General features: G+C 45.0%; 2 protein-coding genes across 2 annotated transcripts in view; one reads left to right on the forward strand and one right to left on the reverse strand.

Moving 5' to 3' along the window:
• The window catches only part of ACOXL (acyl-CoA oxidase like), a 368,132-nt gene extending 347,969 nt beyond the window's left edge, over window positions 1-20,163 (reverse strand). Inside the window, 3 exon segments of the mRNA XM_053200963.1 lie at window positions 8,573-8,731; window positions 17,152-17,313; window positions 19,661-20,163. Of these exon segments, the coding sequence (XP_053056938.1) occupies window positions 8,573-8,640 (68 nt within the window). The 5' untranslated portion in view covers window positions 8,641-8,731; window positions 17,152-17,313; window positions 19,661-20,163.
• Window positions 20,164-20,226: 63 nt separating this feature from the next.
• BUB1 (BUB1 mitotic checkpoint serine/threonine kinase) overlaps window positions 20,227-27,159 on the forward strand; it is a 46,083-nt gene continuing 39,150 nt past the window's right edge. The window contains exons 1-4 of the mRNA XM_053200962.1: window positions 20,227-20,375; window positions 23,826-23,885; window positions 24,442-24,580; window positions 25,617-25,813. Coding sequence (XP_053056937.1) covers window positions 20,350-20,375; window positions 23,826-23,885; window positions 24,442-24,580; window positions 25,617-25,813 — 422 coding nt within the window. The 5' untranslated portion in view covers window positions 20,227-20,349. The remainder of the gene's footprint in view (window positions 20,376-23,825; window positions 23,886-24,441; window positions 24,581-25,616; window positions 25,814-27,159) is intronic.

Raw genomic sequence — 27,159 nt, forward strand, 5'->3', positions numbered from 1 at the left:
CTCTCTGCCCATCCCCCACTTGTGCGTGCTCTCTCTCTCTCTCTCTCTCTCTGTCTCTCTCTCTCTCAAAAATAAATAAAAACATTTAAAATTTTTTTTAAAAAAAGAAGTGGTTGGGGCATCAGATGTCCATCTATGGATGAATGGACAAACAAAACATGTTATATCCATGCAATGCAGTGTTATCCAACCTTTAAAAAGGAGATTCTGACTCACGCTACAATATGGATAAACTTTGAGAACATCACCCTAAGCGAAATAAGCCACACACAAAAGGACAAGTATTGTGTGATTTCACTTATACGAGGTTCCTGGAACAGTCAAGAGACAGACAGTAGAGTCGGTGGTTGCCAGAGGCTGGCAGAGAGAGAGGAAGGGAAGACAATTCCCAGGGAGGAACAATATCCATCGTTTAATGGCTACAGCAGTTCTATCTGGAGGATGAAGACGTTCTGGAGATGGTAGTGGTAGTTGCACAGCAACATGAATGCACTTACTGCCATGGAGCTACACACCTAACAATTAAATTATTAAAGTGGTAAGTTTGGGGCAGCTGGGTCGCTCAGTGGGTTGAGCACTGAACTTCGGCTCAGCTCACAATCTCATGGTTCGTGGGTTCGAGCCCCGTGCCGAGCCCTACATCGGGCTCCACGCTGCCAGTGCGGAGCCTGTTTGGGATTCTCTCTCCCTCTCTCTATGCCCCTCCACCACTTGAAATCTCTCTCTCTCTCTTTCAAAAGTAAATAAATAAATCTTCCTAAAAATTTTTTTTAGTGTATGTGCTGCCGAAGTGAGCACTTTAAATTTTTTAATATTTATTTATTTTTGACAGAAAGAGAGAGAGTGCACGCGCACACACGCATGAGCAGGGGAGGGGCAGAGAGAAAGAGACACAGAATCTGAAGCAAGCTCTAGGCTCTGAGCTGTCAGCACAGGGCCCGATGCGGGGGCTCGAACTCACGGACTGTGAGATAGTGACCTGAGCTGAAGTCAGACACTTAACCGACTGAGCCACCCAGGCACCCCAATAAATAAATATTTTAAAAAGTGGTAAATTTGATTTTATGTGTATTTGACTACAATGAAAAAAGTAGTTGGAGGAGGGGACAGCTTAGGAACCTTTCAAGTTTTCCAAATTATTTGGCCTTTCGCGATGAGACCGTCTTCACGTATACTTGCATATGTAAAGAAGACTTAAGGGGAAAATTATCGACAGTTAGGAAGAGATACATGCATTGCTCTAGGGAGAGGGAGCCAAGGGAGTAGAGAGAAAGAAGGGATGAGGGGAGCCAGCACATTGACACCAGGGAGGGGAACCCTGTGGAAGGGCAGGTAAAAGGTTTTAAGAGACCAGCAACATCTAGTGGGGCTTTGTAGGTTGTTGTCCTGAGGGACTTGTGCCATTCCTACACACGTGCACACCCACTCACCAGCCTGGCCCTCAGGAAAGAGCTCCCGTTGGCCAAGAAACTCACTCAAAAACATGTTAAAAGCGTATCTCGTTTCACACGTTGCTTTTAAACATTCCTTGCAAACCCCAGTGAGGAACCTCGAGTCTCCCCAAATCCTCCCCTTGTCAAAATAAACAGCATGCTGTCACAGGGCAGCCTGGCCCTCAGCAACCGTGGTATCCCAGGGGCCGGGGGGGACTCTCTAACGGAGTGGGACAGTGTGGAGTCAGCCTGACAAGCCAGTCTTTGGGAGACAGGGCAAGCCATTCCTTAGGAGGGGAGCCTGGGCTGCGTCCACACCACCCCTGGGAGCAGAGTGTAGAAGGCGAACCCCAGTGCTGAGGAGGGTGGTCATCATGTGCACAGGAAATTACACAACCTCTGTTCTTTTAGAGGCAATCTATTTCCCAGCCTCTTATGTCCTGGGAGTGCCTGACCCTGTACAAACTTCCCACTGTACACACACACACACACACACACACACACACACACACACACAGCACTCAGGGAACCTTGTGGCCACAGGCCACAAACCCCACCCCACCCCAACACTGTTTTAACTTCAAAAGCCTGAGGAGGAGGACCAGACACCTCAGCGAATCAGTGACTAGGGAAGTTTTATTTCTGGTCTCCTATGGGGGGGTTCTATTCTGGCAGAACGTTTAAAACATCAAGAAATCAGGATCGCTGTCTTCTAGCACGTGATAAGATCAAATCTGATAGTACAGCGTGACCTTTCGAATAGAGATCAGAATCTTGAATCACTTGGGAAAAACAATATGAAATTTAGTCTATGCTCTTATCACAACTCCAAACTTATGAAGTCAGTAAACGAGAACTGGAAAGAAGAGAAAAGTGTTTGTTAGCATAATGGTGTTCTTATCTTTTTCTTTTTTGGTGTTTCTCTTTTGGTGGGTTTTTTTTGGGGGGGCGGGGGGAATGGGGTGGCATCACACCACAGCCAGCATCACTGAATACCTATTCATCAGTTTCTCATCCGAGCAACATAATAACCTAGCTGCACAGATACCATCCCCATTCTGTGGATATGCAAATGGCAGCTCAGTAAGGTGAAATCACTTGTTGATGGTCATACTGGGAAACAAGTCACCTGCTGGCTTTGTGACCTGCTGGTATGCCTTTCCCTCTATCCCTAAGCCAGTGGTGCAATCTCAGGGAAGTATTTCTACTTGGCCCAAGTCAGCAGTTTGAATATTAGAATTTTGTTCCATATTTTATTTATTTTTTAATGTTTATTTACTTATTTTGGAGAGAGAGAGAGAAAGAGGAAGAGAGCACAAGCAAAGGAGGGGCAGAGAGAGGGAGAAAGGATTCCAAGCAGGCTCCAGGCTCCTCACTGTCAGCTCAGAGCCCAACGCAGGGCTCAAACCCAGGAACCGTGAGATCATAACCCGAGCTGGAGTTGGATGCTCAACTGACTGAGCCATTCAGGCACCCCTTGTTCCATATTTTAAACTGCAGTTCCTGGGGAACCTGGGTGGCTCTGTCGGTTAAGCGTCTGACTTCGGCTCAGGTCACGATTTCATGGTTCGTGAGTTCGAGCCCCACATCAGGCTCTTTGCTGACAGCACGGAGCCTGGAGCCTGCTTTCGATTCTGTGTCTCCATCTCTCTCTGCTCCTCCCCTGCTCTCTCTCTCTTCTCAAGAATAAATAAACATTAAAACATTTTTTTAAATAAATAAATAAATTGCAGTTCCCTAAACTGAAAAAGGCAAAGTGATAACAGCCTAGGAATGACACTGAGAAGACTGACGAGTACCAGGAACAGAGACGTGTAGACATGTGTAGACAGGGCTGAAGCAGGAGAATAGGAACAGAGACGTGTAGACATGTGAAGACAGGGCTGTAGCAGAGCAAAGTATGACTGAAAGGACCTCTTTGTACTCTTAAAAACGGTTGAGGCCTTCACATAAAAACCTGCACACAAGGCCACCTGGGTGGCTCAGTCGGTTGAGGGTCTGACTCTTGATTTCGGCTCAGGTCATGATCTCAAGGTCGTGGGATCCAGCCCTGTTTAGGGCTCTGCGCTGAGCATGGAGTCTGCTTAAGATTCTCTCTCTCTCCCTCTGCCCCTCTCCCCTGCTCACGTATGCTTTCTCTCTCTCTCTTTCTCTTAAATAAATAAACAAACAAACAAACAAGCAAACAAACAAACCTGCACGCAGATGTTTATAGTAGCTTTATTCCTAACTGTCAAAACTTAGAAGCAGCCAAGATGCCCGTTAGTAAGTGAATGCATAGACAAACTGTGGCTCGTCCAGACAATGAAAGATTATTCAGCACTAAAAGGAAATGAGCTCTCAAGCCATGAAAAGGCATGGAGGAAGCTTCATTGCACATTACTAAGTGAAAGAAGCTAATGACGTATGACTCCAGCCACATGACATTCTGGAAAAGGCAAAACTATGGAGTAAAAAGTTCAGTGGTTGCCAGGGGTGGTTTGTGGGGAGAGATGAATAGGCAAAGCACAAAGGATCTTTAGGGCAGTGAAAATACTCTGTATAATAAACCATAATGATAAATGCGTACCATTATATATTTGCCTAAACCCATAGAATGTACAATGCTAACAGTAAGCCCTAACATAAACTATGGACTTGGGGTGATCGTGATGTTCAATCTTGGTTAAAAAAAGTATCATTCTGGTGGGTGATGTTGATAATGGGGGAGACTATGCCTGTGTGGAGGCAGGCAAAATACGGAAAATCTCTGTATCTCTCTTCCAATATTGTTGTAAACCTAAAACTGCTCTAGAAGAAAAATAAACTCTTAAAAAATTATTGAGACCCTCAAGCATTTATTGATATTTACCACATTAGAAATTATGACAGAAAAATATTTAAATATATATTAAATCATTTGAAAGTAATGGGTGGCTCAGTCAGTTGAGCGTCTGACTTTGGCTCAGGTCATGATCTCGTGGTTTGTGGGTTTGGGCCCACATCAGGCTCTGGGCTGACAGCTCGGAGCCTAGAGCCTCTTCAGATTCTGTGTCTCCCTCTCTCTCTGCCTCTCTCTCACTCTCTCTCTCAAAAATAAATAAACATTAAAAATTTTAAGAAAAAGAAAAGTAATAGTATTAAACTCATTAAATTTTTAATGAAAAAACTATATTTTCTAGCCTCCCCCCAAAATTTAGTAATAAGAGGCATTTTTTTTTTTTTTTTTGCATTTTTACAAATCCCTTTAATGGAAGGGATTCATAGAAGATAGCTGGATTCTCTTGGGAATGCAAGGGCTGGTGCAGCTTGCATTACTCTGGAAAACAGTATGGAGGGTCCTCAAAAAACTAAAACTAGAACTACCCTACAACCCAGCAATGGCACTACCAGGCATTTATCCAAGGGATACAGGTGTGCTTTTCGAAGGGACACATGCACCCCCATGTTTATAGCAGCACTATCAACAATAGCCAACATATGGAAAGAGCCCAAATGTCCATCCATGGATGAATGGATAAAGAAAAGTGGTGTATACACACACACACACACACACAATGGAGTATTACTTGGCATTCAAAAAGAATGAAATCTTGCCATATGCAACTACGTGGATGGAACCAGAGGGCATTATGCTAAGTGAAATTAGTCAGTCAGAGAAAGACAAATATCATATGACTTCACTCCTATGAGGACTTTAAGAGACAAAACAGATGAACATAAGGGAAGGGAAACAAAAATAATATAAAAACAGCGAGGGGGACAAAACAAAAGAGACTCATAAATATGGAGAACAAACTGAGGGTTACGGGAGGGGTTGTGGGAGGGGGGATGAACTAAATGAGTAAGGGGCACTAAGGAATCTACTCCTGAAATCATTGTTGCACTATATACTAATTTACTAAATGTAAATTTAAAAAAATAAAAAATAAAGCAAGTTAAAATTAAAAAAAAAAAGAAGATAGCTGGATTCTCATATCTGCTTCTGTATTTAATCTGTTGGGATATTATACTTAATGTAGTCTCTGGAAACCACCACTGAACACTGTGAAAAAATGAGAGTGAAAACGCTAATAACATCTTAGCATTATTATCAAATTGGTTTTCCCTTTGAATCTCCTGAAATGATCTTGGGTACCCCTAGACTACACTTTGAAAACCATGACATAAAGAGAAAGCAGGGAAGACATTCCAGGACATACTCACCCTTTTACACATCTCACATTTCATTGTCCCTAAGTCCACCCCCTTTCAGGACAGGAACCCCAGCTTCTTCCCCAAGGGCAAGGCACCTGCTTCCACCTCAGCCCAACTCTCTGGAAATCACGGCGCCTGCGGCGGCGGGCCCACCCCTTCACTCTCCGCGTAGGAGGGAGCCGGCAGGCGGAGGCCACCCTCCCTGCGGGCCTGTGAGGTCGGCGGCCGTCTACGGTGCCCGCAACTCTGCGGAGGAGAGCCCACCATCTGCACAGGGTAGGAGGGCGATGCCTCGTCCTGGCCCGGAGCACCCCGGACGGTGCCCCCGGGGACGCGCGGAAACCGAGGACACACGGCCAGCCGGCCTGCGGCGGCACAGTACCTGTGGCGGAAGAGCGGGCTGCCTCCCAGGAGTCTGCGGGACTCGTTCTTGAGACTCCAAACCTCGCCGTCCAGGTAGCGGTGCAGGGACGAGTCCCCGAGCCCCGGGTCCGGAGCCGGCTCCGTCGCGCCGCCCGGCCTCCGGCTTTGCCGCGGGAACCCTCGGGGGCCGTCTTCCCTCCGCGCCTCCTCCTCCGAGATGCCGGCACGTGCAGCCCGGAGCGCACGCCCTCTTATACGCGCCGCCCGGGGGCGGTCTCCTCCCTCCGCAGCTTCTTGTCCCCTGCCCCAGCCCCACCCCTTCCCAGCCGGCCTTCCCGAGACACTCCTCCCTGGGCACGAGGGACCAGCTGTCCAGAAAGTCGGGGCTCCTACGGTGGTCTCCTCTCGCCCTCCAGGAAGCTCAAAGTCCACCGCCTCGCCCTGGGGCTTTAGCTTCTACCGCCCATGCCATTTCAATTGTCCCCCACCCCCCCGGTCTGGGGGTGCACCAGAAGCAAGTATTAGAACCCTAGAGAGGGAAACGGTCCGGTGGACGTGGGCACGGGAGTCCCGGCTGCTCAGAGCGGAGGCATTTTACTCAGCCGGCCTTGCGTGCCAGCCTCTTTGCCTGGCTCTCCGGGTCCGGTAAGGGTCGGGTCTACCTCTGGCCCCAACTCAGCTGCTGCTCGGCTCAAATCCCTGCCCCACCTCCCCAACCCCAAAATGGGACCTTTTATAGTGACCTCTAATATGACTGTAATCTGGAGGTAGCCAGCCCGCAGCCGGTCCGGTCCAGAGCAGCTGGGAGACACAGGCAGAGCAAGACAACGGACAGGAACACGGAATTCCTCTCCCAGGACCCTCCTCTTGCGGTTGTGGGGCGTAGGAAAGGAGTTACAACCTAAGTGGCGATTTTTCATCCCTTTCCTCTGGATAACTCTCATCTTATTGATTCTGTTTTTGTTTTATTTTTTTATTCTGAGAGACAGAGAGAAAGCATGTGCGAGTGGGGGAGGAGCAGAGAGAGAGAGAGAGAGAGAGAGAGAGAGAGTGTCCCAAGCAGGCACCACGTGCAGACTCCAACACTTAACCGTCTGAGCCACTCTGGCACCCCTATTCTTTTGAGTACAAAGGAAATGTTAGCCCTTTCCTTCCAAAAATCACTCTGCAAGGGAGGGAACTGCTGGGGGTGCAGTGCAGCAGTTAGGAAGCTGTCTGCTGTCATTAGGTGAGTGGAGGTCATCTCTATCAGCTTCCTGTGGCCGTGTGGCAAATTACCACACACTGAGTGGCTGAAGACAACACAGATGTATCTTCTTACAGTTCTGCAGGTCAGAAGTCAAAAATGGATCTTACAGGGCCGATCAAGGCCTGAGCAGAGCTTGACTCTGCTTCAGAGAAAAATCTCTTTCCTCATCTTTTCCAGCTTCTAGAAGCTACCTTCTTCATCCGTTGGCTCCTATTCCCTTCCTTCCTCCATCTTCAAAGTGCATCACAAAAACCTCGGCTTCTACTGCTCATTCCCTTCTTCTGATTTGACTTTCTTGCCTCCCTCTTACAAGGACGCTTGTGATTGCATTGAGCCCGCCCAAATAATCGCATGAAGATAATCTCTATCTTAAAATCAGACACTTAAAATCACACCTGTAGCATCCCTTTTCCCATGTGAGGTAGCATACAGGTTCTGAGGATTGGGACATGAATATCTTTGGCAGGCCTTTTTAAAACAATTTTTTTTTATTTTTTTTTCTTTTTCAGAGAGAGAGACAGAGAGAGTACAAGCAGGGGAGTGACAGAGAGAGAGGGAGGTGTAGAATCTGAAGCAGGCTCCAAGCTCTGAGTTGTCAGCACGGACTCTGATATGGGGCTGGAACTCATGAACCGTGAGATCACGACTTGAGCCAAAGTCGGCTGCTTAACAACTGAGCCACCCAGGCGCCCTAAAATTTTTAAGTTTATTTATTTATTTTGAGAGAGAGAGTGTGAGCAGGGGAGGGGCAGAGAGAGAGGAAGAGAGAGAATCCAAGCAGTCTCTGTGCTGTCACCGCAGACCCCGATGCGGGGCTCGATCCCACAAACCTCGAGATCATGACCTGAGCCGAGATCAAGAGTCAGACGCTTAACCGACTGAGCCACCCAGGTGCCCCTGGCGGGTCTGTATTCCGTCCGACACAACATCTGTGAAGCCCCAGGTAACAATACCCAAGCAAATGTGATGAAGAAGGGGCATTGTTTTTCTCATATAATGCGAGGGCTGGAGGTAGGAGAGTGCCCAGGGCTAGTTCAGTAGCTCTACTCAGGGACCGTGTCTTCTTTCCATCTTTCTGTTCTACTATCCTTTTTCAGTGTGTTATCTTTGTCTTTTTTTTTTTTAATTTATCTCCCCTCATATTTTATCTCCTCCATCCATTGTTTGGATGTAGCAGCTCCAAACAACACATAGTGCCAAGCAGAAATTGGCGGGGGGTGAGGGGCGTTTCCTTCTATATCAGTCAGGATAGGATAGTAGTAAGAAACAACCCCCAAACCATTCCAGGTGTGCAATGGTTGCAAACCACCCCAAACGTTAGGGTTTATAAAGATAAGTGGTTATTTCTCACCCACGCCACATGAGGGTTCTGTTCCACGGTCCCTCCTTCCAGATCCCAGCAGACACAACAGCCACCATCGTGTGACCACACAGGCTCTTAAAGCTTCCAGCTCTCAAGGACACGTGTAACTTCCACTCACAATCCACCGGCCAAGGCAGTTCACTCTAACTGTATAGGAGAAAGAAGTACCATTCTGGCCATACTCAGAAAGCCAACACCCAAAATAATCTGCAAGCAGCACTAATAACTACTAAATCTACCCTCTTTGCCCACTAGGGACTACTAAACCTAGCTAAATATTTGTCTCACTCTTCCTTCCACAGGCAAGACACACTCTTCACTCCTTAAAAGAGGCAACCAAATTCCCATTCTGTCACAACATCAAGTCCTAAGCCAGTGGGGGATGCCCAGTGGCTCCCTCAAGTCAGGGTGTGATTCCTCTTGAGTCAGAGATCTATAAGCTAAAAACAAGTTACTAAGTGCATGTAGATTGAGTGAGGGGGAAAAAAAAAACCACAACCTTTGTTGTTTGTTTGTTTGTTTTGGCTTAGTGTTGTAAGCCACTAAGATTTTTTGGAGCATTGTTTGCTACCCCACTACAATCTAGTCTAGCCTCAAAGCTACTGGAAGAACGTTGCTACTGAAATTAAAAAAAAAAAAATATATATATATATATATATATATATATATATATATATATATATATATATATTTGGTTGGTTAAGCATCTGACTTGATTTCAGCTCAGGTCATGATCTCATAGTGTGTGTATATATATATATATATATATATATATATATATATATATATATTCACACACACATACACACACGCATGCACACACACACACACACACACTGACTTAGGGACTGGGAGGGGCAGTGAGGATGCTTTTAACCAAAGCTGAACAGAAGGAAGTTCATGTCACACACAAAGTGGCAAACGTTTGATAAAACTGTGCCCAACAGACAATATAGCCAACGACCTCATTGCTCCCGGAGGAGAAGATGCTAAAAAGACAATGTTAGCATTGCTTGCTGGCTGCTGTTGGCTGTGTTTGACAAGCTATAATAAGAAAGAGATGAACTTAGAAAGAACTGAGCAGTTTGCAAGCAGCGATGAAACGGAATAGAGAGTTCACAAATCCAGGGACGTTCAGAGTTGGAAAAGGCAATGGCTCTCCAAGTTCTATCAGTAAAAGATAAAACAGAAGTGTTTTGAGCAATAAAGGCCAATTAAAACTCAGGAAACTCTAGATCTACCCTTTAGCCTCTTGTGGCAAGAGTCTGACCTATACCCCTGTTAAGACTTCTGGATGGATTTTTGGGGTTCCCAGCAAGTCACCTATCACTCTGGGGCCTGTTGGACCAAGCAACCCCCATCTGAAGAATCACTAGCATGGCATCAGAGTACGAGAGTAGGTCAAATTGCCCATGGGCTTGATAAGGCGCCCCAAAGTGATGAGCACCAATCTGTTCACACAGCACACCTGCTCCAGGGAACAGAAAAGGGTTACCCTCTCAGGTGCCCAAAGTGGGGAGAATCAACAGCACTTGGCAACTAGCCCTAAGGAATCTTTCAAGGAAACTGAATCTGGGAAGGAATTTTGCAGGGAAGGTTGTCAAAGAAATGACCCGGTAGAATTGCCTTAGGCCTCCTGGTCTTAACTGGGCCCTATGCCCACTGTATTGTTTCCCATGGCTGCCTTAACAAATTACCATGAACTGGGTGGCCGAAAACAACAGATATTTTTTCTTATTCTTTCATGGTCCTGGAAGCCAGTAGGTGGAAATCAAGGTGTCAGCAATGTGCCCTGTTCCTTCTGAAGACTCCAAGAAAGAATCCTTCCTTGCCTCTTGCTAGATTCTGGTGGCTCCTGACAGTCCTTGGCTTATAGCTGCCTCCACAGTCACATGACCTTCTTCCCTGAGTCTTCAAATCTCCCTCTCCTTATTGAGGACATCAGTTAGGACCGACCCTGATCCAGTATGACCTCATCTTAACTTGACTACATCTGCCAAGACCCTATTTCCATATAAGGTCACATTCTGAGGTTCCTGGTGGACACGAACTTTTGAGGAACACTATTCAACCCTGCGTCCCCATCCAAAACCAATCACTAAAAATATGATAAAGCAATGGAAGGAAATGACCACTATCAGTTCAAATAACTGTTTTTCACATTGGCTGCACATTACAGTAACCTTGGGTTTTTAAAAGTTGCTCAGTAGTGCAGACGCACTAAATAAATAAATAAATCCAATTTCTAGAGGCAGAGCCTAGGCGTCTGTATTTTTAAACCCCTGCCCCAAAGGTGATTCTAATGTGAAGCCATTGGCTTAAGCCAGTGGTTCACAGCCTTGTTGCACAGCAGACTGTTACGTGGTTAGGACAATTGGGAAAAATTAAACAAGATGGATGAAATAATATTATTGTATCATTGTTAATTTCCTGGTTTTGCTAATTGTACTGTAGATATATAAGTGAATGTTCTTGTTTCTAAGCATGCACATTGGGAGCCCCTGGGTGGCTCGGTTGGTTAAGCATCTGACTCTGGATTTCAGCTCAGGTCATGATCTCACAGTTTGTGAGTTTTTGAGCTCTGTGTTAGGCTCTGCACTGATGGTGTGGAGCCTGCTTGGGATTCTCTCTCTCCCTCTCTCTCTCTCCCCCTTCCATGCTTGCACACTCTCTCTCAAAATAAATAAACTTTAAAAAAAGGAATGCAAATTGAAGTATTTAGGGGTAAAAGGGCAACTTTCTCTAAATGTCAGGGAAAAAACTGTGTATATATTATATAAACACACATATGCATATATGTAGGTACTATACACACACACACACACACACACATACACACAGAGAGAGAGAGAGAAAGAGAGGAGGGAAAGGAGGGAGGGATGGAGAAGACATAAAATGTTGTCCCCCTAAAGTATAATACTAAGCAAAATAAGTCAGAGTCATGTATGATCTCACTCATGTGCAATTTAAGAAACAAAACAAATGATCAAAGGAAAACGAGAGAGAGAGAAATCAAAAAACAGACTCTTAACTATAGAGAACAAACTGATGGTTTCCAGAGGGGAGGTGGGTGGAGGGATAAGGGAATGGGGAATGGGGATTAAAGAGCACATCAGGATGAAAAAAAATGGGGTCCCCTCGGACTGTCTAAAAGAACCAGGACTTTCTCAGTTATCAATAATAAAACCCAATTTGAACTCTCTTCAGCGAAATGGAAGTGTATCGGTTCACAAAATTTAAGGAAGGCTTGGACACCCTAACTGGGAAAGGGCAGGAGCGTGGCTGGTATCAGAAACAGCTGGGACCGGCTACTCCAAGTCCACCAGCGCTCTCTTCTCCTTCTTCCTCTTCCCCACCCCCCGCCTCCCCCTGCACAGCAGCCCACTCCTCAGGGCAGCTCTGAGTCCTTTATCAGGCAGCAGAAGGCTGGGGCAAGACCCAGGGTCCCCACAGCTGGGCCTCAGGGAAGGCCCAGGGAAATGAAGGGAGCCAGCGGCACTGTCCTCTCAGAAAGATGCACTGGTCCACAGTGGACTGGGGGTGGCATCTGGGGTTGTGTCCGGGGGCTACCCTATAGCCCTAGACCCTCCACGCAAGAGGGAGGCCATACACTGCTGCTGGGCGTACTCTGTGCTGCCCCCAGACCCTTGGCTCTTGTTTGAGAGGTGGGCCCTCGGCTAGAACATGTAAAGAGCATTCCCACATGCGGTGGCTCCTTGGATCTTGACACGGCCGTGTTTCCTCTAGCTCCTCCTGCAGAGGAGGGACTGTCATGTTAGCCAACTGGCCCAAGGGCATGCTGCTCTCTGAGGCAGAGGACCCAGGGCTCTTAGATATACCCTATATCACACTACGCCAACAGGACTCACCCCAGGGCCTCGGTGAATTTTCTGGATGCCGCTTTCATGGACACCTAGGGCAAGAACTTTACGATCGAGGGCTCAGGGTTCTGTGGTGAGGCACAGACTGTTCTCAGGGGACTTCAGTTTGTTTTGCAGAAATCATGGAACCACAAAGTGTCAGCACGGGGGGCACCCTGGATCTTGTGCAGACAGTCCTCTCTTTTTAGATGAGGACACTGCAGGGCATGGCTTCTAATGGAGGAGTCTTGGCCACTTTGCTAAGGTTTCAGGAGGGAAATGAGGCAACTTGGGAAACTGATTTACAGTGTCCTCCATGCTGCCCGGTACTCCCTGGTCTGACGACTTTGGGAAATCCAGTAACGGTAATAGCTCAGATTTACCTGGCCCTTGCCTCCCCTGCCTATGCAGAACCATGGCCCCTCCCTCTTATCTTGCCAAGGTTTCTGGGAGCATTGAGGAATCTCTCCCATGTGACCAGGAGCAGCTGTGCCACCTCCCCCACAGGACACTCTCTGACCCGACATAGAGCCCCAGGGTGGTGTGTGGAGAAGGGACCCAGGTGACATGGCTTCCCTTTATGTCATCACTTCGTGAACAGGGCCCTCAAGCATAGCCTGCAATGGGGAAACTGGCAGCTTATACTTCCTGCCTGTCTTGCCTCAGGAGCTAGACATGTGTCCAGGAGTAGGGAAGACACAGATTCCAAAAATCACCACCACACTGTCCTCAGGAGTGCCCTCCCTTCTAAAGACCCATGGCTTCATTACAGACTCACCTCTGATGAGCCTGCCCCCAAACAGACTCGATGGGCTTACTGTAGGCTCCACCACCTTGCCGAGCACGGTGGCACACACTGGGAACGCCCACGGCAGGCAGTCTGACATCAGGGGCTCTGGGCTTGACTCCCATGGATCCTCACTTTTGGAAACAGGCTGTGAACTGTCATGGTGCCTTTCCCTGGCTCCCCAGAGCGAGACCAGCCAGTTTTGAGGCCAGCTGGATTTAAAAAAAATTTTGTTTTCAATGTTTATTTATTTTTGAGAGAGAGAAACAGACAGAGCATGAGCAAGGGAGGGAGAGCAGAGAGAGACAGAGAGACACAGAATAGCTCCAGGCTCTGCCCCTGTCAGCACAGAGCCTGATGCAGGGCTCGAACTCACAAACCACGAGATCATGACCCGAGCGAAAGCTGGATGCTTAACTGACTGAGCCACCCAGGCGCCCCGAGGCCAGCTGGATTTTTCATATCCCTCCTCCAAGAGACAAAGTCCTGGTCCAAGGCAGAGAGAGCTGCCCTATGTGAAGTCCATGGATTCCCCACACTGAGGATTTTCTCTGTGTGTTGCCATGCAAGGGATTGCCAGATGTACTACGGATTAAAAAGCAAGTGAGGAACAATATGTAAATTCTGCCATCGTTTGTATAATAAGAAGAATGTGTATATTGTACATTTATATTTTCCAAAAGAAATAAGGATACACCAAAAGCTAATAAAATGTTGCAGATGTTGCCTATAGGAGGTGGGAGGGAATAGAGATGGAAAGTAAACTTCTCTGAATACATCTTGTTTTACAATGTTGACTTTGGAATTTGGTAAATATTTACATAACTTTAAAACATTAAATCTAGGGGCGCCTGCATGGCTCAGTCAGTTAATTGTCCGACTCTTGATTTCAGCTCAGGTCATCATCTCATGGTTGGTGAGATGGAGTCCCGCCTCGGGCTCTGCACTGACAGCGTGGAGCCTGCTTGGAGTCTCTCTCTCCCTCTCTCTCTCTGCCCGTCCTCCACTCACATACTCTTTCTCTCTCAAAATAAATAAATAACCATTAAAAGAAAACACTAAATCTAACAGGAAAAAAAAAGTCGCTAAAAATCAAAAGCAGACTGAAACAAATGTATGCAATTCCACTCCATTGTGGCATAACCACAGGAGAAAAATTATTTCAGTTAACCTTACATTCATTACTTTGTATAGCCCACTAGGAAGATAGCCCAATAAAGGCAAAAGAACGACAGTTGAGCCTTGAACAACACAGGGGTTAGTGATGTAGTGCATCAACATGCAAAGGCAAAGGGACTGCAAAGATACAAGGATACAAGATGACAGTATGAGGGTGACTGTGGGGACAGTGACCGCAAAAGTAGCAGGCCAGACAGAAAGCCTTATATGATAGAAATACAACTTAGGTAAATGCTGCAAAGGCTGAGTAGCCTCTTAAGGTTGATGTGTGTCTAGTAACATTACCTTCCCCCTTAGCCCAGGCATTATTAATTCAGGGAGATTACATCCACAAACCCAAACCTAACATTCAAAGTCTCATGTTCTGGGACAGGCCTGGGTGGCTCAGTGGGTTAAGTGTCCGACTTCAGCTCAGGTCATGATCTCATGGCTCGTGGGTTCAAGCCCCACATTAGGCTCTGTGCTAACAACTCAGAGCCTGGAGCCTGCTTTGGATTCTGTGACTCCCTCTCTCTCTACCCCTTCCCCCTCACGTTCTGTCTCTCTCACTCTCAAAAAATGAATAAACTTAAAAAAAAAAAAAAAAAAAAGAAAGTCTCATGTTCTTATAAGGATTCTACCTGCCCAGAAGCTGCACCATCCAGGAGACCAATCCCTGATCCCTAAATAACTCCAATGTTTTCCTTTTCCCTTTTTTTTTAGGTTTATTTTTCAGAGAGAAAGAAAGAGAGAGAGAGAGAGCATGAGCACGAGCAGGGGAGGGGCAGAGAGAGGGGGAGAGAGAGAATCCCAAGCAGGCTCTGCACTATCAGCACAGAGCCCAATGTGGGGGCTCAGACTCACCAACTGCGAGATCATGATCTGAGCAGAAATCAAGAGTCGGACGCTTAACCGACTGAGCCACCCAGGCACCCCTCTTTTCCCCTTTAAAAAATGTTTCTCTTCATTGTTCATTGTGTATAAAAACTTGCCACTTTCTCACATGCCTCACCATTCTCTGCACTCTTGAGAATGGAGACCGGCTGCTTTATGAAGTGTTAAATAAAGGCCGGATGGTCTAAACTGTCTTCATTTTAACACCACATACGTGTGAAAATGGAGCATCTGGTAAACCAGGCGACAAGTAACTCATGGTATCACTTTCGTTTCCTCATGCCATTCCTTTGTCTCTGAAAGGACAAGCTACGGGACCCAATTCAGACGGCGACACACGGACAAGAATTGTGTCAGTGCTCAGCTGCGTACACATCTGTCAGGACTGTCTCTGAAACGGATGTTTTGAAGTCACCGAGTCTGAGCCTTGATTTAGCTCTTTTCTCTAGCTTGGGAAGTGTCCAGCTCTTTGAAGGGACGGAAGCAAACCCAGTCTGAGCAAGAATACCAACTGGTCACCAATTTCATGAGAGGACAGAATTGCTGTCCCGAAAGTGCAGATGTTATAAAATAACAGAGGCTATTGATGCTAATGAAATTCTGAGCTTATGCTCAAAGATGCAGATCACCCCATGGTATAATAAAAAATTTGTCTGGTCTCAACCTGGGTTCCTGGCAGATCCTCAGAAACTTTTGAAACTCCTAAGTGACAGGAATCTTCGTTATGTTGATGAGGTGACCCTTGATGGGTCTCTGGATAGCTTCAGGATGGGGGCTGGTCAGCAGAAAGATAAACCAGTTGATTAGAAATTTGGGGCTTTGAGTCACAGGTTATGAAGCTAGTCCTCCCAACCTCAGGAGAGAGGAGGGTGATTGGGAGATGGACTTCACCCATACGGCCAGTGATTTAATCAATCATTCTTACATAATGAAACTCCAGGAAAAACCCAGAACACTGAAGCTCCGTGGAGATTCCTCGTTGGTTAGCACATTGCTGTGCCACAAAAATAATGTACCTGACTCTGGGGAGACAGGGCATGGAAGGGCCATGTCCAGGACTTTCCCAGACCTCACCCTATGTGTATTTTATAATAAAACCATAGGGATGCCTGGGTGCCCCTGACTGAGGCAAACTGGGTGGCTCAGTCAATTAAGTGTCCGACTTCGGCTCAGGTCATGATCTCATGGTTCACAAGTTCGAGCCCCACATCAGGCTCTGTGCTGACAGCTCAGAGCCTGGAATCTGCTTTGGATTCTGTCTTTCTCTCTCTCTCTCTCTCTCTCTCTCTCTCTCTCTCTCTCTCTCTCTGCCCTTCCCTAGCTCTCTCTCTCTCTCTCTCTCTCTCTCTCTCTCTCAGAAAAATCATAATAAAACTGTAATTGTAAGTTTCCTGAGTTCTGTCATTCTAGTGAATTATCAAGGTTATGGGAACCCCTGAATTTGTAGCCAATCAGTCAGAAGTGTGGGTGGCTGAGAACCTCTGGCACTTGAGGCTGGCGTCAGAAGTAAAGGTAGTCTTATAGTCTTTTAAGGTTTCTGGATCCAATTCCAACATGGCAAGGGGGGGGATCCCCTCCCCCCTCTTCCACCACAACACCAAACAATTTCCAGACACCAGCAGGGTATCAGAAAAATCAACTTAATTCTTAACACTATCTACCCAGATGTGACATGAGATTCAACAGGCTAAAGTTTCAGTCTTACAAGACTGTTTCCCACACCCACTTCAAGACACCAGTCACAAGCCCTAGGTTGTTACCTGTGCTTCTAACTAACCAGCTACAGATTGGAGGTTCCAACCACCGCCTCCTTGGGTTTGATTAATTTTCTAGAGCAGCTCACAGAACTCAGGGAAACTCTTACTCACGTTTACCACTTTACTGAAGGTTATGATAAAGAATATGAACCAACAGCCGGACGAAGGGATACAGAGGGCAAGGTCCCAAACAAAGGAGCTTCTGTCCTCATGGAGCTTGGTGCCATTTGGCTGCACATGGAAACAGTCTGGTTCCTGAAGTGTGGACACTCTCTGGAAAAAAAAAAAAAAAAAAAAAAGACGAAAAGCTGCCCTCTTGGATTTATATGGAGGCTTCATTACACAGTCATGATTGACTAAGTCTTTAGCCATTGGCTGATTTTAACCTTCCCCTCTCCTGAGGTTGGGGCTGATGGGTGATGGTGGGATGGACTGAAAGTTCAAACCCTCCAATCACATAGTTGATGGTGGAAACCAGCTCCCATCCTTAGGTGCTTTCCAAAAGCCACCTCATTAACAGAACAAAAGACACCCTTACTATCTTCCTCATTTTCTCAAGGAAATCACTAAGGTTTTGTGAACTGAAAGCTAGACACTGCAGAAGACCAAATATACATGAGAAATATATACATATTTGACCACAGAAGCATCTTCTGAAGTCACAACCCACTCTCAGAAAAAAAAACATTTTCCAAGAAAGGGTTCTACAGCTCTCTTCCTAGGTATCAACTTTATTCTTAGTATTCCAGTCTCTTAAAAGACTCAGGAGTTTGCTGTAACTATTCTAATTATAAATCTCCAATCTTATATGATGTTTCAGCAACACATCTAATACCACTACTCTAAGTTGCTCTAGATTCCCAGAGGAAGAAAGATATATGTGTATCTGTGACATGTTCATATGTCAGAGGCAAAACCTAGAGAAAAATAATCCTTTTTCTTTCTAAACAGAGCACTAACTTTGATATAATGTGACAACCCAAGAGTTCAGGAATTAAGTGGAAAACCTTATGAGGTTATAGGATAGCAGAAGCCAGAGAAACACGAAGACAAGGAGGCAGATTTCTTTTTTCATTTTACAGATCAGGAAACCGAGAGCCAGATTAAGAATGTGAGTCATTTGCCCATTTGCTGCTCGTTGAGAAAGTTGGGGTTGGAGCTCATCCCCTGATGTGGCCCGGCATCCCTCCTCCAGTAAGTTTGGGGATTATGATATTGAAATAACAAGTCACTGAAAACCCAAATACAAATACTTTACCTATTGGCCTTCCTAAACATTTAGAGAATCTATTAGTCAACTTACATATTAGCAATTTAGTGTTGAAATTATTAGGAAAGTTTTAAAGAAAGAGAAAGTTGTAACTGCACATTTCTGCCCCTGAAGTGGGATATGTGTACTTTACACATAACCAGACTTGCTGCTCCCAAAAGGCCCAATTACTATCATGATCAAGTACAAACTCCTTAATCTAGCACTCAAAATTTACTATCAAATTATCAAACTAGTCTTTCAAAAAGAATCTTCACTACTCTTAAATAGGAGTCCCAAGGGTGATCTTTCAGTAACCCTGGTCTACACCGAGAACGACCTCCTCCAGGATCTCCCCCAGTCCTGCCCACTTTTGCCCCTCCTGCCCCTTTCCTTGGCTTTGGAGTTTGTCCCCACCTCACCCTCACCCCACCCCAACTAGGCCGTAGGCCACACCTGAGTGGAGGAAAAGACCCCTGACCATGTAGCCTGTGCTGTCCACGGACACCCCAGCCCTCCTTGGCTGGGCTATGGCTAATGTGGCAGTTTAGGGGGATTTGGGCAATTTGTGAGGCCCTCAGAGCTCGTTTATTCTTTGTAATAGAATCGCTCTGAGCAGATTGCCACTGTGGAAGGCAAAAGTCTAACCCAACAAAACCCTTAAACCTTGTGTGCAGATGTCATGAGAAACTTCCAAAGCCACTTATTTTAAAAATGCTACTATAGCGAAGGAGAGATCCACCCCATTTCAAGGCCCAATTCAAGCTCCACCTTCCCTATGAAGTTTTTTGAGACAGACAGGTCCATTTCCCCTCTCTCCTCCGGATCCCCTAGCAGATAATCTGAACACTAATATGGCACTTAATACATGTGTATGCCACCTTTAAATTGTTTTATATGACTGCATCCTCATCTCCCAGACAAAGCCACAAGTTTTCTTAAGGATCTGTTTGAGTTAGACAAGGTTGCAATTAGGTATAAATCCAATGGCACCCGGTATATGATGGCTGCTCAATCAACATTTCCTAATTGATGACTGAGCCACTATCAGACGCCATTTGAAAAGCTGAATGAGTGCAACATCTGTTAATTCCTGTGACGGTTAGCAGAACCTAACATTGGTCTAAAGACCCTAGAGTGAGCACCCTCTGCGTTTTAAGCACCACAAGTCGGATTCTTGTGCACACTCAAGTTGGTCAAAACCATGGAAGGAATTCTGGATGGTGAAAGCATCAGGATTTCCAAAAGATGCTATTTTTTCTTAAAGGGCCCTCAGAGAACAAACACCCGCAGAGCTTCTGTGAAAGGAAGGTAATCACATCAATAGCTCTCTATATTTTACTTGCATTGTCAAGTGGCTTTTGAAACAACCTGGAGAGGTAGAATGGGAAGTAATATGCATCAGCGCATTACGTGTTTCTTCTTAGACATCTGGACTCCTTTACAAAGAGGTCTCTTCATTTATAATTCCCGAGAACTTGAGTCTCCGGAGCTCCTAGTTCCACAGATGTTGAAAGTTTCCTGGTTGACGTCCTATAATCTATCCAAACTCTTCCCTTCTTATTATAATTACCATCTGGATGTAGGTACAGCCCGCACAACCTAGCCCTCCCACGCTCTGGGGCACCCCATACTGCCTTTCAGATCAGTTAAATCAAACCCAGAGGACTCCAAGGGTACTAACCCATCATCTTCATATGCCACATATAAAAACAGCCCTGAAGTGCCTACCGACGCGCCCTCACATTGCAGTTACTAAGCCAAAATCCTAGGGCTGCACGGCACCACAAAACTCAAACCGCACTCAGCGGGCTCGGAGCTTTCGGTTCAAACCGGAAGAGCCGGGAAGTGGAAGGAACAGGCGGCACGAGGAAGGGAGGCGGGACAAAGGTCTCCCGGCAACGGCCCCGGCGATTGGCCATCCTTCTGCAGCCTAGGCCAATGGCCAGACGCCTTGCAAACGCTTGTCGCGCCGAGTGCGGCTGCGCGGGAGATTCAAATCGTCGGCGGTTCCTCGCTGGGGGAGCGGCTGCGCTGCTGCTGGTCCGCGTCCTCTAGACATGGATAGCCCGGAAAATGTTTTTCAGTAAGTGTCGGTCTGGTGGCATGGGGGCGAGGCGGGGGCGCAGTCCCCGGCTGCGGGCCAAGGAGGGGGCTGCGGAACCTAGGATTCGGTGTCTGCAGGTCCTCGGCCCGGAGACCGCAGTCCTGCCTCCTTTTGCCCCTCCCGCCCCTTTCCTGGGCTGTAGTTTGTCACCTCCCCGCCCTCACTCCCACCCAGCTAGGCTGTGGGCCACTCGTGGTCGTGGAAAGGACCCCGGGGGGTGTAGCTGGAGATGTCCGCTGAGACCCCGGTCCCTGTCCTCCGAACTGCGGCCACGGCGGCACTTTAGGGGGGGTTTGGCCAGCTCGGGAGACCCTCGGAGTTCTCGGTGACTGCTCTTGGAGTTCTCGGTGACCGCTCTGGGCAGATGGCCGCGGTGGGAGAAAAAAGTCTGACCCAACGAAAACCCTAAAGCTTGCGTGTAGGTTTCATGAGCTTTCAAAGCCACCTAATTTAAAACATTCTACAGCAGGGGAAGAACTTAAAATAACTCTTACCCATAATCCCACAATCAATTTGAAAAAAGTCTTTGAATAACGTGAACTTAAAAAAAAAAAAGCTATGCTTGTCATTTATGTCAAACAGCTAACCCTTTTTTTTAATCCCCCACCTTTGCTTTATGACTTTAGGTGATTTATCTACATTGTTTCAAAAGCTTTTTAAAACAGTCAAGTCCTATGTGACAGGAAGTAAAACTGGTTAGTTTTATCAGCCCTAGGATAATTTACTCTTGGGGATCAGAAGGCCCAGACCATTAAGTAAAATCAGAACAGAAATCTACTTTAAGACGTTTTCTTCAGCCTTCAACCTAGCCAGCAAGCTCTTTCACTTCTAGAAGCTTGTTTTCCCCATTTTAAAAGGGAAATCGGGTATTTCTGACCTTATTTTGCCTTTGCAAAGACCAATTTGCTCCAGCAAACTGGATGTTTTTAGTATTAATTTACAGTGTATTTTAGGTCATTTTACTAGGGAAATGTGGTTGGTATTGGAATGTGAAATGTTTGTTTGGAGCAGGCTATTATTAACATATATTTTGGGAGAAATGTGCTCACCTAGGAGGCGTGAGAAGGAGATTAAAATTTAGAAGTAATTTTTAATTTTTAAAAATAAGCAATACATTTATTTTTTAAAAAATATTTAGCAGGGCACCTGGGTGTCTCCGTTGGTTAAGCCCGACTCTTGGTGTACCTTAATGATAAAGGAGGTATGTGAAACTGAAGGGAAGAACTTTCTAGGCAAAGGGAACAACAAGTACAAAGAAGAGAAGCCTGTCTCCCTCAGGGAAAAAAAATACTTTTATTGGGGCGCCTGGGTGGCTCAGTCGGTTAAGCATCCGGCTCTTGACCAAGGCTCAAATCTTCATCTCACGGTTTCGTGGGTTCGAGCCCCGCATCGGGCTCGGCACTGACAGTGCAGAGCCTGCTTGGGATTCTCTGTCTTCCTCTCTCCCTGCCCCTTCCCCACTTGAGCTGACTCTTTCTCAAAATAAACAAATAAACAAAACAAGACAAAAAAAGATTTAGAAAAGTATTCATTGAGATGTATTATACCCGTCTACTCTCCCACCCCCATATGTAACCATTTTCCTAGTTTATTTTTCAAATGTTTCTTGGTGCAGATACATTTAAATTATAATATTACATTAGTATATCTGTATATGCATATGTGTATGTGGGTGGGTGTGTATGTATATGCATGTACATTTCCAGTCTTGATTTCACATAAAATGTAGCAGACCATGTATACACTCCTTTTTTTTTTTTAACAATATCCTTGGAGATCTCTTTCTCAGCCTATTTTACAATTGCATATTTAATCTACCATAATTGACCTAAAAAGTCCCTCATTGATGGAGACTTGAGTTGTTGACAGTCTTTTGCTAAATAGTGCTGCAGTGAAAAATCTTGTACGTGTGGCATTTTGCACATACACAGATGTATCTGTCTCCTAGATTCCCAGTTAGTGGATTTGCTAGATCAAAAGTAAATCCGTCTGTAATTTCGGCAGACATTACCAGTTCCCTTGGCAGGGATGAAGAGCACTCCCACCTGCAAGCAAGCCCCCTTGCTTCATCTATTCACTGTTGCACATTTTTTTAGTTTTGCCAATCTGGTAGGTGAGAAATTTGGATCCGAGTGAGGTGAATTTCTTTTATGAGGGAGGTTGAGTATTTTCCTGTGGGATGTGTTTTATTTATTTATTTTTATTGTTCCCCCCTCCCCCCCTGGTTTCTAGAAGCTTTGTTTTGTTACCCCAGTTTATCATTTTTCTTTTGATTCTGTTTGATGTTTTATTTGACATGTAGGTAGAAGTTTTTTATTTATATATAGTTTGCTTTATCTAGCTTTTCTTTTGTGGCTTCTAGATGTTGAGTCCTAAGAAACATTGATTGCATTGGTATACTGAGATGATAGCTAGAAGAGAGTATTGCTTACAAATCCTTTTTTCAAAAAATCATGTAATTTCTCCAATTGAAAACCTGGGATCTTTCTTAGCTTGACCCTCTCTCACACCCAGCAAGTCTCTTTGTTTCTGTCTCCAAAACACCCCAAGTCCCACACTTGTACTGTTCCCACCCTGGTCCAGCTCACCACCCACTGGGATTGTAGTAGCTCCCTAACTGGTTTCCCACTTCTGTTCCCATTCCACCCCTCCTTGGCCTGGAGGGGCAGAATGGACATTTTAAAATGTAAATTACATTTTGTCACCCCCACCCTTCCAGCTCAGCACTCTTAAATAGCTCCTTGGCTGGCTCTCTGGCTGTCTGATCTAGTGTCATTCTCTCAGAGAGAATAGCCTTCCCTGACCAGTCTAAATATTCTAACTCTTATCACACTCTTACCTCTTGTCCTGTTTTGTTTTATTTTGTTCCTAAGTGCTTAATGTCACCTGGCTTTATTTTAGGTGTTTATTTGTTTACCCCCTAGTACCAAAGTGCCCTTAGAGAAGAGAACATTGCTTTGCCTAGCTGATTTTTTTTGTTTGTTTGTTTGTTTGTTTTTTGTTTTTTTTTTTAAAGCTTGTGGTTGGGATACAGAAGTAGCAGCAAGCTGAGTTCTCTGGGAGCTGTAGTCGCTGATTTATGAACATTGCCATTATGTGTTCTTCATGATGGTAGTGACATTAGGCATCCGTGCCAGGAGAAAGGAGACTTTTAGGGCCTAAGGATAGAGTCTGGGACCCTCTTCCAGCCATCTCTTTCACAAGGGCTACCTTCAGGGGCTTGGGTTTTGCTTTCTTCTGGAAAAACACTGGATCTGAGTTTTGTGACAACTTCCACGTGAATAATCTTTTAATTTTTAATATAGCATTTGAACTGATATTTCAGATATCAATTTTAAGGTTTGTAAATGATACATGTAAAATAAAATATATCTTTTGCTTTTAGGAATTATCCCTAATAGCTCATGTGCCTATTTTTCTCTGTTCTAGAATGTTTGAAGCCCATATGCAGAGCTACAAGGGTGATGACCCACTTGGTGAATGGGAAAGGTTAGCATTTAGTTTATTTTTTTCCTTTAAACAAACTATATGCTGGGGCGACCGACTATTGATTTTGGCTCAGGTCATGATCCCACAGTCGTGCGATTGATTGAGCCCCATATTGGCCTCTGCGCTGAGTGCAGAGCTTGCTTAAAGATTCCCTCTTTCTCTGGGGCACCTGAGTGGCTCAGTTGGTTAAGTATCTGGCTCTTGATTTCGGCTCAAGTCATGATCTCATAGTAGTGAGACTGATCCCCTCATGGGGCTCCTTGTTGGGTGTGGTGCCTGCTTGAGATTCTCTCTCCCTCTCCCTCCCCCTCCCTCCCTCCCTCCCTCCCTCTCTCCCTCTCCCCCTCTCCCCCTCTCTCCCTCTCCCCCCTCCCCCTCCCTCTCTCTCTCTCTCTCCCTCTCCCTCTCTCCCCCTCTTTCTTTCCCTTCTGCCCTGCACACACACATGCAGTCTCTAAAAAAAAAATGTCCCTCTTCCCAGCTCATGTTCTCTCCTTCTCTCAAATAAACGAACTATATGCTGACCTAAAAATTAATATTATCCATATTTTTCTAGTTACATACGGTGGGTAGAAGAGAATTTTCCTGAGAATAAGGAATACTTGACAACTTTATTAGAACATTTAATGAAAGAATTTTTAGATAAGAAGAAATACCACAATGACCCAAGATTCATCAGTTATTGTTTAAAATTTGTAAGTATACTTTCAGATGTATAATCAAATCTGTGATCATACTGTGTTTTTGCTTTTTTCCCCCAGATTTTAAGATCATTTTAGACTGTCTTATTTTAATTCCTCTGTTTCCAGTCATAAATTTTTAAAAGTTGTATGACCAGAGATGTGTATTTTAGAACCTTTTGGCTTTTGTATTGTGGAGTCAGTCATTTAATTTTAAAACCTTCTTCTGTCTATCAAGTGGGTAGATAGAAACCACTAAATTAAAAGGTGTGTTGGATGAGAGGTGTGTTTGGGGATAGAAGGATAAGCAGACACTGCTAGGTACTCAGAGGGTTCCTGGGAATAAATTAAATTCATTGTGAATAATTAAGAAAATATTAACTCTCAGTAACTAAATTTAGTACTGCCCCAGGAACAGGCTGCCTCAGTTTAGGCTTTAAAAGTTTGTGTCTTTACAGTCCTGAAATAAAGACTTTGGGGGCACAAGTTCTAGTAATCATAAACGGATAGAGTTAAGATGGATTTGTTCACTAAATTACAAGGTACCAGGATTAGAGGCGCCCTGTGGCACTTGGGCAAGCTCAGATTAAGACAACTGTAATACATCATGAGTCATGGAACCCAGTATCCTGGGAAATTGTGTGGGTAAGGAAAAGAAGGAGCTTAATTTTTAGGTTTGCTATCAGAGAGCCACACAAGCCTGCCCCTACAGCATATCCTGAACCCTCCACGAAGAGCAAACACTGGGGGCGACTGGGTGGCTCAGTGGGTTAAGCGTCCAACTTCAGCTCGGGTCACGATCTCACAGGTCTGGAGTTCGAGCCCCGTGTCGGGCTCTGTACTGACAGCCTGGAGCCTGCTTCGGATTCTGTGTCTCCCTCGCTCTCTGCCCCTCCCCCACTCACACTTTGTCTGTCTCTCTCTCTCTCTCTCTCTGTCTCTCTCTTAAAAATGAGTAAAATGAGTGAACATTGAAGGGAGCCGGGCTCCGGGCCCTACCTAGACCGGCAGTTTCTTTGTTCTTGTATCTGTTTGCTTTGGGTTTCTGTAGGCCGAGTACAACAGTGATCTTCATCAGTTTTTTGAGTTTCTGTACAACCACGGGATCGGAACCACGTCATCCCCTCTGTACGTAGCCTGGGCTGCGCATCTGGAAGGCCAGGGAGAGCTGCAGCATGCCAGTGCCATCTTTCGGAGAGGACTTCAACACCAGGCCGAACCAAGAGAGCAGCTGCAACAACACTACAGGTAGTTTGAAAATAAAACTGCAGAGTGTCCCCTGCTTTGAAGTGTAATGTTTGCTCTTAAAAATTTTTATTGCTGTGTTTGTACAGGGAAATCTTTCTCATTGTGAAAATGTGGATAATACACAATAGTATAAAGGAAAGGAAATTGCCCAGAAATATTACTGGCAACACTTTGGTGCACTGCCTCCCAGTACCTTTTCCTACCCGTGTGTGTGTCCTTGTATTTGTATATTTTAACAGTAAATCGTATTGTTATGTCTGTTACGTATACTGGCCTTGATACTGCTCTTAAGAAATTATGGACTTTTATAGCACAACTTATAAAGCAGTTGTGAAATCTGTCCCAGAGTTATGTCATAATTTAACAGTTCTCCAAATGAACATTTAAGGTGTTTTCAACATTTTGATTTTTGTCAAGAACAACATAATGAGTATCTTAATGAATAACTATCTTTCACAACTTTTTTTTTCTATGATTAAATATACCTCATTTAGAAATGCTGACAATACAGAAAACTAAAGAAGCAGAAGAAACCTGGCATTTTAGTTGACATGTTCTCTGCTCATTATAGGATTTACAGGCATGCTTTACATATATCTGCAGCTTCGTGTCAAGGTCTTTTTCCTTTATCATAGAGTTAGCTCCCAATAGATTGCCTATTTTTATCTCTTTCCTTCTGATAGAGTCTCAGAACTGAAATTATATAGTCAAAGGGTGAATGAAGAGTTTTTAAGATTTGTGGTACATATAAGCACAGTCCCTGCTCAAAAGGTTATACCAGCTGGCCCCTCTCCAGAAGCATCTGAGATCACTGATCTCATTGTACCCCTTGCCAGACTTAATATACTCATTGTTTTCAACTTTGCTATAGCACTCATGTTCTTTTTAAACTTTATAAGGAGAATTTTCAAGCATGCATTTAAAAAAAATGTAATGAGCCTCCCCTTTGTCTGTCATGTACTTTTAGTAATTATTAATGTTTGATCATGTTTTTTCTATGCTGAAGAATTTAAAGCAAATCCAAGACAGCAAAATATTTTATTCCAAATACATAAACATCTCTAGAAAGTGATTTTTTTGTGCAGAAGCTTAGGCCATTTTCACACCTAACAAATTTTAACTGTTAATTCCTTAATATCCGTAATTTTCAGTTATTCCTCATAATGTAAAACATTGTGAGTTGTTTTTTTTGTTTGTTTGTTTGCTTGCTTGCTTTGTTAACCACTGGTTTGTTTGAACTAAGAGTCACAAGATTTGGCATTTGGTTGTACATCTCTTATTCTCTTTATACTCTAGATTCTTGTTGATATCACCCAAAAATGTCAGGTTTAGAAGTTGCATTTTAC

Source organism: Acinonyx jubatus, chromosome A3 (assembly GCF_027475565.1).
Source record: "Acinonyx jubatus isolate Ajub_Pintada_27869175 chromosome A3, VMU_Ajub_asm_v1.0, whole genome shotgun sequence".
NCBI classification, from domain to species: Eukaryota; Metazoa; Chordata; class Mammalia; order Carnivora; family Felidae; genus Acinonyx; species Acinonyx jubatus.